This window comes from Delphinus delphis, chromosome Y (assembly GCF_949987515.2).
Source record: "Delphinus delphis chromosome Y, mDelDel1.2, whole genome shotgun sequence".
Taxonomy (NCBI): domain Eukaryota; kingdom Metazoa; phylum Chordata; class Mammalia; order Artiodactyla; family Delphinidae; genus Delphinus; species Delphinus delphis.
In genome coordinates this window covers 2,301,882-2,318,306 of record NC_082705.1, presented here as the reverse complement: position 1 = coordinate 2,318,306, position 16,425 = coordinate 2,301,882, and the positions used below count along the sequence as shown (strand labels likewise).

General features: G+C 38.8%; 1 protein-coding gene across 1 annotated transcript in view; it reads left to right on the top strand.

Annotated features, from left to right (window-relative positions):
• LOC132419243 (BCL-6 corepressor-like) overlaps positions 1 to 8,341 on the top strand; it is a 50,892-nt gene extending 42,551 nt beyond the window's left edge. Inside the window, 5 exon segments of the mRNA XM_060003234.1 lie at positions 4,599 to 4,744; positions 6,482 to 6,559; positions 6,773 to 6,929; positions 8,054 to 8,163; positions 8,166 to 8,341. Of these exon segments, the coding sequence (XP_059859217.1) occupies positions 4,599 to 4,744; positions 6,482 to 6,559; positions 6,773 to 6,929; positions 8,054 to 8,163; positions 8,166 to 8,341 (667 nt within the window).
• Positions 8,342 to 16,425: the final 8,084 nt, after the last annotated feature.

The window sequence follows — 16,425 nt, the reverse complement described above, 5'->3', positions numbered from 1 at the left end:
CATTAGCCAGACTCATCCAGAAAAAGAGGGAGAGAACTCAAATCAATAAATTTAGAAATGAAAAGGGAGAAGTTATAACAGACACCGCAGAAATACAAAGCATCCTAAGAGCTACTAAAAGCAACTCTATGCCAATAAAATGGAAAACCTGAAAGCAATGGACAAATTCTTACAAAGGTATAACCTTCCAAGACTGAACCAGGAAGAAATAGAAAATATGAACATACCAATCACAAGTGATGACATTGAAACTGTGATTAAAAATCTTCCAACAAACAAAAGTCCAGGACCAGATGGCTTCACAGGTGAATTCCGTCAAACATTTAGAGAAGAGCTAACACCCGTCCTTCTCAAACTCTTCCAAAAAATTGCAGAGGAAGGAACACTCCCAATTTCATTCTACGAGGCCACCATCACCCTGATATCAAAGCCAGACAGAAATACTACAAAAAGAGAAAATTACAGACCAATATCTCTGATGAACATAGATGCAGAAATCCTCAACAAAATACTAGCAAACAGAATCTAACAAAACATTAAAAGGATCATACACCATGATCAAGTGGGAGTTATCCCAGGGATGCAAAGGATTCTTCAGTATACGCAAATAAATCAATCAGTGTGATACACCGTATTAACAAATTAAGGAATAAAAACCATATGATCATCTGGATAGATGCAGAAAAAGCTTTTGACAAAATTCAACACCAATTTATGATAAAAACTCTCCAGAAAGTGGGCATAGAAGGAACTACCTGAGCATAATAAAGCCCATGTATCACAGACCGACAGCAAACAACATTCTCAGTGGTGAAAAACTGAAAGCATTTCCACTAAGATCAGGAACAAGACAAGGTTGTCCACTCTCACCACTCTTATTCAACATAGTTTTGGAAGTTTTAGCCACAGCCATCAGAGAATAAAAGTAAATAAAAGGAGTCCAAGTTGGAAAAGAAGAAGTAAAGCTGTCACTGTTTGCAGATGAGATGATACTATACGTAGAGAATCCTAAAGATGCTACCAGAAAACTACTAGAGCTAATCAATGAATTTGGTAAAGTAGCAGGATACAAAATGAATGCACAGAAATCTCTGTCATTCCTATACACTAAATGATGAAAAGTCTGAAAGTGAAAGAAATCAAGAAAACACTCCCGTTTACCATTGCAAGAAAAAGAATAAAATATCTAGGAATAAACCTACCTAAGGAGACAAAAGACCTGTATGCAGAAAATTATAAGACACTGATGAAAGAAATTAAAGATAATACAATTAGATGGAGAGATATACCATGTTCTTGGATTGGAAGAATCAACATTGTGAAAATGACTCTACTATCCAAAGCAATCTACAGATTCAATGCAATCCCTATCAAACTACCACTGGCATTTTTCACAGAACTAGAACAAAAAATTTCACACTTTGTATGAAAACACAAAGACCCCCAAATAGCCAAAACAATCTTGAGAACGAAAAATGGAGCTGGAGGAATCAGGGTCTCTGACTTCAGACTATACTACAAAGCTACAGTAATCAAGAGAGTATGGTACTGCCAAACAAAAACAGAAAGATAGATGAATGGAACAGGAAAGAAAGCCCAGAGATAAACCCATGCACGTATGGTCACCTTATTTTTGATAAAGGAGGCAAGAACATACAATGAAGAAAAGATAACCTCTTCAATAAGTGGTGCTGGGAAAACTGGACAGCTACATGTAAAAGAATGAGATTAGAACACTCCCTAACACTATACACAAAAATAAACTCCAAATGGATTAGAGACCTAAATGTAAGACCGGACACTATAAATCTCTTAGAGGAAAACATAGGAAGAGCGATCTTTGACATGAATCACAGCAAGATCTTTTTTGATCAACCTCCTAGAGTAATGCAAATAAAAATAAACAAATGGGACCTAATGAAACTTAAAAGTTTTTGCACAGCAAAGGAAACCATAAACAAGACAAAAGGATAGCCCTCGGAATGGGAGAAAATATTTGCAAATGAAGCCACTGACAAAGGATCAATCTCCAAAATTTACAAGCGGCTCCTGCATCTCAATATGACAAAAATAAACAAGTCAATCCAAAAATGGACAGAAGACCTAAATAGACATTTCTCCAAAGAAGATATACAGATTGCCAACGAATACATGAAAGGATGCTCAACATCACTAATCATTAGAGAAATGCAAATCAAAACTACAATGAGATATCATCTCACACCAGTCAGAATGGCCGTCATCAAAAAATCTACAAACAATAAATGCTGGAGAGGGTGTGGAGAAAAGGGGAGGCGTCTTGCATTGTTGGTGGGAATGTGAACTGGTACAGCCACTATGGAGAACAGTATGGAGGTTCCTTAAAAAACTACAAATAGAACTACCATATGACCCAGCAATCCCACTACTGGGCATATACCCTGAGAAAACCATAATTCAAAAAGACACATGCACTCCAATGTTCACTGCAGCTCTATTTACAATAGCCAGGACCTGGAAGCATCCTAAATGCGCATCAACAGATGAATGGATAAAGAAGATGTGGTACATGTATACAATGGAATATTACTCAGCCATAAAGAGGAATGAAATTGGGTCATTTTCAGAGACGTGGATGGATCTAGAGACTGTCATACAGAGTGACGTAAGCCAGAAAGAGAAAAACAAATATCGTATATTAATGCACGTATGTGGAACCTAGAAAAATGGTACAGATGAACTGGTATGCAGGGCAGAAAGTGAGACACAGATGTAGAGAACAAACGTATGGACACCAAGGGGGGAAAGCAGCACGGGGGATGGGGGTGGTGGTGGGATGAATTGGGAGACTGGGATTGACATGTATATATGTATAAAATGGATAAGTAATAAAGGACTTGCTGTATAAAAAAATATAATAAAATTCAAAAATTGAAAGAAAAAAGGCATTCTGTAAGTAGTTACCCTCGTAGGATTGATTGTGGTTTCTAAGTTGATAAGTGTGTGTATTTGTGTGTTCATGTGTGCACGTGTGTGCTTGTTCAGGCCAGTTAGGGATGCGTCAGTGATGGACTCTAATTTTGTTGTTCTGATTTTATAATATTATTGTTTACTGTTGTTTTTAAAAACCTTGATCATTTCCACTTTAGTTCTTGGCCTTTCAGTTTTTTTCTTTCCAAAAGTCAGTAACTAAATTATTTCACTGTTCAAAACCAATAAAAAGTAAGATACAGTTCAGTTCAGGGCAACGAGACATTATTTTGACCACTTTTTTTCCCCCCCGAATTTATGTAGCTTTCCACTGTGTCCAGCAGAAGAAACTTTCTGCTCCATGAGGTATGCTTGGCCTCCATAATCCTTCTCCACACTTTATGCCTCTTCTCAGTAATTGCAAGCTCCTACTCCAACGTTCAGTACCAGCCTTTGTTTTGGGGCCTCCTCTTGCACATTATTGGCAATTTGCACTATTGTTTCTTCTTAATTTTCTGTGTGTTTATTTCTTCTCCTCAGATGGCTTATTAGAGTCAAGGCGTAAAACATTGGTGAGTCGTACAACGCCCCCGTAGGTTAGTCCCTGAAATAATCAAGGGTTATATGAATAAATAGTAGTGCTAAGTTTTAAGACACTGAACTCTTTAATCATTTCTTTAAATCACTGTGTTCAAAAAATATATGATCTTCAAGTCCCAATAGTACAGAGTACAGACCTGTGTTGGCTTTGTGTACAACCTGATGTCATAACCCACATCCTCAGACCTGGCCCCATCCCCAATATGGTCACAATTTATTGGCCTGAGGACCAAGTTTGTGCTTGTGTCCACGAAATGCTACCAAGAGGCAATGTACTAGGGCTCTCCTCACAGTTATAAAATAAGCAAAATTGAAATGTTTGTGGTATTCTATAGTTTCAAATTACTACCCATTCAGGTTGGGAATGCAGGCAATGTTTCATTCCCTAGTGCAAATGGATGGAGGACTCTGTATCCTCATGAGAACTCATCGTAATGACTCTGGTTCTGGGCTGACTCTGGACCCTGTTTCTTCTCTCCCCTTCAGTCACTGAGGTTCTGAGGCAGAGAGTTCATCATTATTGTCTATAAGTTCCTAGAGCCCAGCTTCCAAGAGAAATTTTCACTGATCACTGATATTTGTACCCTGGTTCTTTTTAAAATGGAGTAGGTATTTTAAAAAATTGTGTAACAATTGATACTTCTATTGGCTTCCATAACGATGGGATTTTTTTTCTCTCTGATTTATCGTTATACAGTCTGTCATTAGTTAAATTCCTTCAAAATATTTTCATCTTTGTCTTGAATTAGGTCTTGGACTAAAATAGATTTTCATTTGAGAATTATTTCTGAAATTGTTTGTTCACCTGTCTTATAAATGACTGATACAGAACTAACAGTAATTTATTATTTCATCTTGGGTCAGTTATCATGCCTCAGTTTCCCTTTGTGTAGAATGGTTTGAAAGTACATACTTTCTTCGTGAAATATTCCATGTAGGAGGTTTATCACACATAGTACACACACCGTATTTTGCTTATTGTTAAATGAAACTACTCCAGAAGCAAGTATGTGTACACAAGGTTAATCCCACTGCACATCTCTTCCTAGGCCTCTTCATGATGCAGTTGAGAGTGATTTCTTGGATATTGTTCGCTTGCTTCTCTCCTATGGTGCTGACCCCACTTTGGCTACGTATTCCGGTAGAACTGTCATGAGTATGACTCACAGCAAACTTATGGAAATGTTTCTGGCAGGTAGGTAACTTCAAAGAATAGGAATGACAAAGTTTAACAAATGTTTTAAATTAAAAATTAGGTGGTAATTTGCAACACTTCTAATTTCTCTAGATCCTCACTCTCACTCACTGTTTTTTGTTCTAATTGATGTGAGGTGGTATCTTACTATAGATTTTATTTGCTAATTAATGAAAACGTGCTTATTGGCCATTTATAGATCTTCTTTGGAGAGATGTTTATTCAGGTTCTTTGCCCATTTTAATATTAGTTTATTTGTTTTTTGTTGACTTGCAGGAGTTCCTTTTATATTCTGGCTATAAACCCCTATCAGACTTGCAGTATTTTCTCCCGTTCTGTAGATTGTCTTTTCACTGTATTTCCTTTGATACGGAGAAATTTTTTAGTTTGACGTAGTCAGATTTATCTGATTTTGCTCTTGTTGCCTGTGTTTTGGTGTCATATCCAAGAAATGTTGGTCAAATTCAATTTCCTGAACCTTTCCTCCTATGTTTTTATGGTGTTAGGTCTTATTTATTATATCCATTTTGAGTTAATTTTTGCATTTGGTGTAAGGTAAGGGTCCAGCTTCATTCTTTTCCCAGCATCATTTTTTTGTTGCTGTCGTTTTGTTTTCTTGGCCACACCACATGGCTCGTGGGATCTTAGTTCCCTGACCATGGATTGAATCAGGGCCACCGCAGTGAAATCACGAAGTCCTAACCACTAGACCATCAGGTAGTTCCCGCAGCATCCTTTGTTGAAGAGGCTTTCTCCACGTGTAGCCTTGGCACTCTTGTCAAAGATTATTTGACAGTGTATTGTCTTTATGCCAGTGCTGTATTGTTTTGATTACTTTGTTTTGTGGTGTGTTTTGAAATCAGGGAGTGTGAGGCCACCAACTTTGTTGTTTTTCAAGATTACTTAGGCTATTCAGAATCCCTCGAGATTCCACGTGAATTTAGAATAGACTTCTCTAATTTTGCAAAAATATAAAAAAAAGGCTGGGATTTTGAGAAAGATTGCCTTGAATCTGTAGACTGCATTGGGTAGTATGGACATTTTAACAATAAAGTCTGCTTAATCTGTGAACATGGGATATCTTTCCATTTATCTGAATCTTCTTAGATTCCTTTTAGCTAAGTTTTGTAGATTTTAGTGTACAAGTCTTTGTCTCTTTGTGTTTTGTTTTTACATCTTTTTTGGAGTATAATAACTTCACAGTGTTGTGTTAGTTTCTGCTTTATAACAAAGTGAATCAGTTATACATATACACATGTTCCCATATCTCTTCCCTCTTGCATCTCTCTCCCTCCCACCCTCCCTATCCCACCCCTCTAGGTGGTCACAAAGCACTGAGCTGATCTCCCTGTGCTATGTGGCTGCTTCCCACTAGCTAGCTATCTTACGTTTCGTAGTGTATATATGTCCATGCCACTCTCTCACTTTGTCACAGCTCACCCTTCCCCCTCCCCATAACCTCAAGTCCATTCTCTAGTAGGTCTGTGTCTTTATTCCTGTCTTACCCCTAGGTTCTTCAGAACCATTTTTTTTTAGATGTCCCTTCGTTATTAAGTTTATTCTTAAGTATTTTTTCAATGCTACTGTGAGATTGTTTTATTTCCCTTTTGAATTGTTTATTGTTAGTATATAAAATTGCAACTCATTTTTGTATGTTGACTCTCATGCAACTCTGCTGAAATCATTTATTACTTCTAACATTTTTTTAAAAACCCTTTTATTTTGTCATCTCTCTAGATTATTTAAAGGACCTACAGGGTCACAATGATGATAAACTTGGTGGCCCTTGGGAGTTCTATGGAAGCTCTGTATGTGGTGAGAAACATTTTTCCTCCACATTTTTCTTTCAGTGGGAAGTGAATGAGTTACAGAATATTTCTCTCTGGTATGGGTGAGGGGATGATGGGTGATGGGTACTGTAAGCAGGGATCATTAGGAAATTATGTTTTTATTTAGAATTGTTTAATTATTGAGAGCTGAAATGTGGTAGAGCCTACTGACTCCTTTCTTTCTTTTTACCTGCATTAGAACCAGATAAAAAGGCTGGACTTAATGTTTTGACAGATCCTCCAGGACCAGAGGATGAGGATGATGAGGATAAGGCTTTCAGCGATGTGTTTGAATTTGAATTTTCAGATAGTCCTCTCTTACCTTGTTATAACATCCAAGTGTCTGTTGCTCAGAGGTAAGGATGTATATATCATGTAGTTGAAAAATAGCTTGCAGTAGTTTTCTTGGGGAAGCAGGACCTAAAACCCCTTTTAAGCAGATGAGGGTGGGTGAATGATTTCTAATTCTCCATGAACCTCACTTAATGAAAATTTCTGGAAAAGATTAATTATACACAGTGGGGATCAGATTCATAGCCCAGTATAAACTATCCTCAATAGAACACCACCAAGGCAAATAAGACGCTGGGCCCAAAGTGTTGAAGCTGTCATTCAGTGGAATTTCACAGAATAGTTGCTCCCTTGGAGACTTTGGTCACGAAATCTTTGGGAAAGAGTCCTAGGAGCTCCCAACATAGGGGACTCCTTAGGCACACGAAGTGTGTAACAGTGTATTGATAATCTGCCTTCTCGTGTAGGATTAGAAAAATCATTTATTCATGGGCTTTTATATATCGTATACACATAAGAGATTAATCCTTTGCTGTGTAAACAAAGGTACTTAATAAATAAAAGTATATATGCCATTAAAACAGTGAAATTTTATAGTAACAGAAAACATAAAGTTGTGTTGCACTGTGCATGTAAGGAATGTTACAGTTTGCTTCTAAAAACCATCAATCCCGAAAGAGATGAAATTTAGTGTGTGGCATGTGTGAAAAGAAATGTGGTGTAATGTGTGTTTAAAATGTATTCTATTGTGGGGGTAGGAGGAGGGATCAGAAAAGGTGTTTGTAATCAATCCTCTTGGGTTGGGATACAGACTTCCCTCAGTGAATATAGTGGAACACACAGAGAGTTATAACTTGAATTGTGGTAAGAGCTGAGTGAATAGGAATTAACCCATTTGTTAGCAGTGAGAGCAGTGAAAAGCACATTTGATGAATCTCATTAAGATGTTCCTTCTGCTTTCTAAAAATCAGATGGCCTTCTCTAGATGTTCTCTTAAAACCAGATGAGTTCTGAGTTACTCATACTAGAAGTAAATACTTTCCCTTACTTTGATAAGAGAGCATTGGTCAATGATGGGTATAGTTAGAAAAAGCTATTGGCTCTTGTTATGGCTGTAGATGGGTTTATTCAGGATAGTAGTCAGTAATTTTTGCCAGAAACTTGAACCACTTTCTTTTTTATTTTGTAGGCCACGAAACTGGTTATTGCTTTCAGATGTGCTTAAAAAATTGAAAACGTCCTCCTGTGTATTCCACTGCAATTTTCCCAATATTGAAATTGTCACAGTCGCAGAGTCAGAGTTTACAGGCAGGTTTCTGCAAGTCTCTTGTTCTCTTGCCCCAAAGACCTGGAAGCCTTCAATCCTAAAAGCAAAGAGCTACTAGATTTGGTTGAATTATCAAATGAACTTCAGACTCTGCTCGGCCCCTCTGTGGAGTGGTTAAATCCCAGTGATGTGGCCCTGGAAGACCACTGAGCAGTTTAGTTTCACTGTATACAAAATGTGTTGTGTTAATCCTGTGCATTATTGTTTAAATACAGCTTTGTCTGTAAAGAAGGGACATTATTACATATGAAAATATATATCTGCTTTATCTAAAACACAATTTGGAAAACGTACAAGATTGTCTTTCTTTTTAGTTTTTATGAAGTTGAAGTGTTTTACCATTTTATTATTATTATTTTTTTACATCTTTATTGGAGTATAATTGCTTTACAATGGTGTGTTAGTTTCTGCTTTATAACAAAGTGAATCAGTTATACATATACATATGTTCCCATATCTCCTCCCTCTTGCATCTCCCTCCCTCCCACCCTCCCTATCCCACCCCTCTAGGTGGCTGCTTCCCACTAGCTATCTATTTTACGTTTGGTAGTGTATATATGTCCATGCCACTCTCTTACTTTGTCCCAGCTTTTTGTTGTTGTTTTTATACAGCAGGTTCTTATTAGTTATCCATTTTATACATACTGGTGTATATATGTCAATCCCAATCTCCCATTCATCCCACCCCGCTCCCCCCAGCCCTGCTTTCCCACCTTGGTGTCCATATGTTTGTTCTCTACATCTGTGTCTCTATTTCTGCCTTGCAAACTGGCTCACCTGTACCATTTTTCTAGATTCCACATATATGCGATGATAAAAATAGGTTTCACTACATGCAGGAAAGTAAGCTGTTAATTCTACTGGATGCTTTCCCATGCTTTTCTCTCAATTGCCTCCAATTTTATTGCAATTTATGCTCACTCTTGGTATCCCATCTTCATCTCTTTATACACTATCTTTAGTCTGTAATCAGCTCCATACAAACTCAAATGTTAAACGTGAATGGTGAACCAAACACACTTCTTCAAAAGTTTTCCTCTAGTACGCACTATTTTTTTAAACATCTTTATTGGAGTTTAATTGCTTTACAATGGTGTGTTAGTTCTGCTTTATAACAAAGTGAATCAGTTATACATATACATATGTTCCCATATCTCTTCGCTCTTGCGTCTCCCTCCCTCCCACCCTCCCTATCCCACCCCTCCAGGCAGTCACAAAGCACCGAGCTGATATCACTGTGCTATGCGGTTGCTTCCCACTAGCTATCTACCTTACATTTGTTAGTGTAGTACCCACTATTTTTAAATAGTTTTGAAAAGCATACTTCCGCACCTATTTCAAAGTCACCACCCAAAATGTTCATATGCTGAGCCCTGGCAAATCATTTACATTATCAGCATATTATGTATGGATTATACATATATCAGGTATATTTCTGCAGAAGTACTGGACCAGCAGATTCAGATATATTGATGGAAAAATGTGCAGTGTATAATGAAACTTGTAAAAACCAATTCCCAATCCCCATGGTCTGATCCAAAATCCGGATTAGACCTATTGTCTACCAAAAAATGGGATTCCACTTTTCAGTTCAAATAAAGGTGTTGATTTTGTGAGGGAGCAGTGTCATTCTAAATTCTGAAAGGTGTTTGATCAATGAGGCGTTTTATCCTTGGATGAAATAAAACACTGCCACGAGGAGGGTGGAGCAAAATGAAGATAACGAGTTGCTTGGAGATGGATGACCAGGTGTTGATGCCCTTTCCGTCGTCTGCATGGCACTTGGGAGGTGACTAGAGTGAGTATCTGTCACAGATGGTTCCCCTGAAAGACGAACCTCCATTGCCACTGATTCCATCTGGATGTCCCGTTGGCCCTTCAACCTACATCGTCCCCTGGGCATTCCTACCATCCTATGGCTACCCTGACATCAACAAGAATAGCCCAAGCATTACCTTGGCTAGATAGTCAAGGTCAAGTACAAGATCAAGGTCATTGCCAGTGATAAATCAGGTTGCTCTTCTGTCCCCCATGGTATGAAGTGAGCAGAAGGACCCTTCACCTTGTGGTCTTCAACCTGAAGCCCTTAACCCCTATCTAATCATGAGAAAAACTTCAGGAAAACTCGAAATAAAAGATGTTATACAGGATACCTGCCCATTACTTCTCAAGACTGTCAAAGGTTTGAAAAACAAGGCAAGTTAGAGAAATGATCACAGAGCAGAGGAGACTAAGGACGGAAATACAGAATTAGTGAAATCCTGATAACGTACAGCATTTGTTTAGCACGAATATACAATGTTGGCCTTTTAGTTGTGACAAATGCACCATAGCTATGTAAGGTGCTGACATTAGAGAAACGGGTGAGAGGTACACACTGCACTATCGTTGTAACTTTCCCATAAATCTAAATGTATTCCAAAATTAAAAGTTCATTTAAAAAAAAACAACAGGAAACCTTGACTCTGAGGCTTTTGCATCAGTTTTGCAGCTGTAGCATTACTTCTGTTTGGGAGGTGTTTCTCTGGCTGGGTCATCAAATCCTCAGTTGAATTCCCACCCATCCCTTAGAATATTTGTTCTCAAGCTTCACTGCCACTCTGAGCTCCATGAATGCGAGGATAAGTGGGATTTTGTTTTTTAATTTTGTGTGCATCCAATGATACGCTCTTTTTTTAAAAAATTATCACCCAAAGTCCATAGTTTACATTGGGTTCATCTTGCTCTTATACCTCGTATTATACCTAGGACAAATGTATGACATGTATCCACCATTACAGTATCATATAGAGTAATTTCACTGCCTTAAAAATTCTCTGTGCTCCACCCATTCATCCCTCTTTCCCCCCGAACCCCTGGCAACCACTGAGCTCTTCACTGTCTCCATAGTTTTGCCTTTTCCAGAATGTCATCTAGTTGGAATCATACAGTGTGTATCCTTTACAGATGTACAGATGGGTTTCTTCGCTTAGGAATATGCATTAAGGTTCCTCCATGTCTTTTCCTGGCTTGACAGCTCATTTCTTTTCAGTGCTGCGTAATATTCCATTGTCCAGATGCTTTACAGTTTATTTATCCATTCAGCTCCTGAGGGACATCTTAGTTCCTTTCAGTTCTTGGCAATTAGGAATACAGCTGCTGCAAGCATCCACATGGATGTAAGTTTTCATCTCCTTTGGGCAAATATTAAGGAATGAGATTGCTGGATCGTCTGGTAAGAGTATGTGTAGTTTTGTAAGAAACCACCAAACTGTCTTCCAAACTGTCCGTACCATTTTGCATCCTCTTTGCTGTTTTACACACTTTTATCTTTAGGACCTTGAATGGCATCTGGTGCACAGAGGATACTAATAAATATTTGTTCAGTACTGAATGATAAGAAGCACCTGGGCCGTGTATTTAAAATGCGCATTTTCCCAGCCAAATCCCTAGAGACTCTGATTCAGTGGGTCTGGAGTGGGTCCCAGGAATCTGCCTGTGTATCAGTGCCAGAGGACGCTAGTGTGCCTGGTCTGAAAACCACGCTTTGAGTATCACTGCTTTCCAAGCTCGCTCTGGCGAACTTCGTTCTGCTGCCTAGTCGAAGAGGAAGGTTTTCCCCACTTCTGAAAAAGGTTCGTTCCTGGTTTATGCCATTCATACGTCACTGTGTTCTGAAGTTGCTGCTAGGTTGTCTTGAAAATAAACCAGGCTGCTACAATGGGAGATGGAACTGTGCTTCATTACCAAAAAATATTTAGTTGAATGAGAACTGTTGCATATAAATGTGAATTCAGAATGGAGAACTCTGGGAAAGCATGGGAGACTGCAAGGTTGGAAGGGATACATTTTTCAGACATAATATAGACAGTTGAATCCTACAGAAGTATTCAACAGCACTTTCCTGCAACACGTTCAAAACTTGCGCAGGTACAACACGTTCAAAACTTGCGCAGATAAGAGCAGTAGGAATAGTACACTAAAACGAGGCCTTGTGTTAACGTAACCACAGTGCAATGATGAAAATCGGTAACCTAACATGGATCTAATACTATTGTCTCTGTGGAGACTTACTCAGATACTGCCAATTGTAAGAATAATGTCCAAGTTATCCTTCAGCTATCCTGTCTTTTAAGCTGGAATAACTCCTGAATCTTTCCTGGTAATGTAGGACTTTGACACTTTTGAAGAGAGCAGGTTAACTCTTTTGCAGAATGTCTTTAGGCTTTTTTGATCTCTCTTTAGGTTCAGGTTAGGCTTATTTTTTTTAAATAAAAATTTTAAGTTTACAGGGGATATACTTATCTCCATAGTGCAAGGTCCCAATCTTAATGGAAGACGGGTGGCCAAAAAATGTTGGAAACCTTTCAAGATGAAATTCTGATTTTCTATAAGATGGAAGATTTCCATGAGGAATAAAAGAACTGTGTACAGTAAGAACCTTTCTTCATTTTATCTGTATTCCAAACTGGGAGCACAGAGACGAACACATTGCTGAAATGTATCTTTTTGTTATTTAAACTTTTATTGCCTCCCCCTCTGCCTTTTTCCGTGCCACCCATTTGTTGGGGAAGCCAAGCCATTTACTGTAGAATATCCACATTCTAGGTTTTGAAGGATGTTTTTTCCTGGTGCCTTTTTACATGGAATTCCTCTCCATAGACTAAATAGTACATGAGTGACAGAAGTATCAAGAAAAGTGTGTGGGTTTGTACCAGTGATTGCCTGTAGGGGTGAATCACTTAGACTTTATCTCTAGCTGTGGTAGATTGAAGATATGGTCGCACGTTTTTGGCAGTTCCCAAGAGATGGAAGCTCTTTCCCTACCCCTTCCATTGGGACTGGCCTCATGGTTTGCTTCCACCAATAGAATGCCATGAAGTGCTGCTGTTAAAAATCCAAGCCTGAACTTCTAGAAGCTACATAGCCTCCCCTTCTGCTTTCTTTGACCCTGTTATAACGTGAACAAGCCCGGGCTACCCTCCTGGAGGAAGCGAGACCCTAAGGACAAGGGGCAGAGCTATTTTACCTGTCCCAGCCGAGGCCCCAGAAATAAAATACAGAGATCCCACAAGCCACAGAGTTGAGCCATCTCCTCTGAGCCCCACCCAAATGATCACCCCACAGTATCACGAGAAAAATAAACAGTGGCTGTTTTGAGCCATTACATTTTGAATGTATGATTCTGCATCTCTACAGAAAGGAGACAGTATCCCTCACCAAACATGCCCAAAGAGTTCATTACAAAATGAAAGTAGGCAAAGGCTGATCAAAGATAACAGCGTTAATTCACACCTCAGTTGATGTAGAAACCGCAATTATGTGCTAATATTTGCTCTGTTCTTTTTGCAGTAAGGTGAGGCACAAAATCGTCTTTTTTTATAAGGTTGATCAAGGAAGCAAACAAGTTTGTCAGATAAATTTTCTCTTTCTGATGCCAGATTTTAAGAGGGATTTGTCTCATGGGCAGTTTATATAGTAGCTATGTTAAAGAAAATACAAAAAAATGTTTTTATATGTCTCATTCTAAAAACAGATGCTTACTAATCAAAGGGAGATAGTCTAATGTGAGAGGGGTGACTATTTCTGAGGACATATTTCGATAAAGGAACCACTTAGAAAGTATAAAGGTTATGTGCGATGATATGCCACTTAAAATACTTTCTCCAACAGATGCATAATTTCAGTTGTGTTTTTGTAAGAAGTTGTATACTAAATTCCACATTGTCCAGTTTGTCCCTGAATTAAGGCCTCTAATAGAATTATTCTGTGGGTGATGGCCTTGATGTTTTATTGTTGAAAGAAAGATCTTTACTTACATGGTTGTCAAGAAAGAGAATCAATCCCAGTTTTGTCCACACACCCGATTTTTATCAATATGTATCTCATGAAACGGTAGCGGTTCAACAGTGCGTGCACCTACTCACTCGAGACTTCTCCCTTCTGTGACTTAGAGCGAGAAGGTACTATTTTGGCTTAGACAGTATTGTGCGTGGGTTACCCGTGGATCGTTACAAATGTAGAAGCGCAACCGCGTCGTGCTTTGGTGGTTCCGGTTTTGTGCATCACAGTGTCCCAAGGCAGCTGCCAGGATGAATTAGGTATGGGGTCCGCCCTGGTTTACCCGCACTCCTGTTGAATTAAACTGTGAGAAGCATCTGCTCTAAACAACGTTTTGTAGGGTCTACATAGCTGTTCTTTCTAACAGTTATTTTGCACCATATTCAGCTGTTCCTTGAGGTATAGAGATTGCATGAGCGCCCTGATCCGTCATCCTTTCCTGCCGACACACCCTTCACAATGGGAGTTTGTGGCTCCATCTAGCACAAGGTGGGAGAGAGCTCTGCACCGCTTGGTAATAAGTTTGCCCCGGTTTACATGCTATAGCCAGTGGGTGTCCACACTTGTGATATAAGCAGAGGTTTTGAAAGGGCTTGTGCTTTTCGGTTTGCTGCCACTGCTCACCCCAGTCCTGAGAGCGTGCCTGAGCAAGCTTGTTGGAAATAAGACATCTATGGTGACATTTCTCAGCTGACAACCAGACCTAGGCAGACCCTGTGAGTGAAGTTAGTACACAGCAAAGAACCCAACTGAACGCAATCTAAAGATCCACCCTTCTGCTCATTAGCTAAAGAACTGTACTTTAAGCCACTGAGCTAAGGGATGTTTGTTATGCGGCTTTACGGTGCTACTAGATAAGGGATCTTTTCTTCAGCGTGCTCTTGTTTGATTGGCAATACACTGAAATCACCCCCCCAGAATAGAGTATGTGCATCTTATTTTTTGCCATGTATGCGGGCATGCGGTCAGTCCATCTTTTGGTTAAATTAATAAATTTAAGTTATTATGAGTTAATATAACATCCTCCAGCCCTCATATATTAACATAATGTGTTAATAATTATAACAATTATGTTACTACAAGAGGGGCAGAGTTCCATCGTTTCACACCATTATGAGGTTAACAGCTGTGTCACTGAGATGAAAAGTGGGTTTAGAGGTTATCACTTTTGAGGCATGCTGGTACTACTGCATCCTGGTGTCCTATGAAGGAAATCAACTAATAAAGGGGGAAAAGCTTCAAGATATATTCAGATGTCCTTAAGAACACCAGGAAATTGGCCTCTTAATCAAAGCCGATAGAGAACCTGCATTTATGGGTTCTTGCCCGAAAGATAAAGCAATAAAATGGACATTGGCTGTCGAATCCCATGGCAGTGTGGCCTGCCTTTCTCTGCAGCAAAGGAGCCCTGTGTTCAAATCCTGGTATGATCATTAATTGGTTTGGAGAAGGTGGATAAGATTCTTAAGTTCTCTACACATCAGCTTTCTCATAAAAAAAAATCAGGCTATTAATATTGCTTCCATAAGAGTTGCTTGGAGAAATGAATCAAACGGCATATTCAGAATGCTTGGCAGAGCACCTAGCAGATATTTAAGTGTTCAGTAAATTGTAGTTATTATTATTAAGATGGCTTCCTGCTCCTATGAACCTGAAAATTCAGGAGCAACAGTTTATTTGGAACAAAATTAGTGTAGCATTCTGATGAGCTGTGCAGAAAAGCAATGAATCACAATATTTGTGATATAGAGAGTTGCCTCTCTTTGAAAATGGGGCAGATTTTTAAAAAAAATATTTCATCCTAAGGGACCCAGGCCCAAGGGGTTAGAAGAAGCACGGCAAGGATTGAGGTGTCTCATTGGAAACCAGATGTGGACACATCTGGAGAAAAGAGATCATCCAGAGCAATGCTCAGGTAGGTTATTCATCATACAGATTAGAACGGACCCTGCAGACAAAGTTACTGATGCTCCCAAATCATTAGTGATTTTTGGAATCCCACGAAGACTTTAGGAACTATGGAATCACCAACTTTGGTATATGTTAAATAATCAGAATGATAAAAATAATTATCCATTAGGAGAAATGCAGAAAATGTAGAAAAGTGAAAACAAGAAGAATAAAACCCCAGAAATCTCTTTTTTCAGAGCATCAACGTTATGGTGTATTGTCTCCCAATCTTTATTCTTCTTGACATTTAAAGGAGAGCCACAAACTAAATTGGAAATTACTCCACAGAAACAGAACACTTTTTTTTTTCCCCTGAAAACAAAACAGGTGTTATTTCATTGTCTCTGACAGAGAAAGCTGAACAATGAATCTCAGACTCCAAACAAAGCATTTCAGAAAAATATCAGAGTTACCGTTTGCGCCCTTAAAATTGCTGTAATAGACCTCGGCAGTTTTGAATCTTT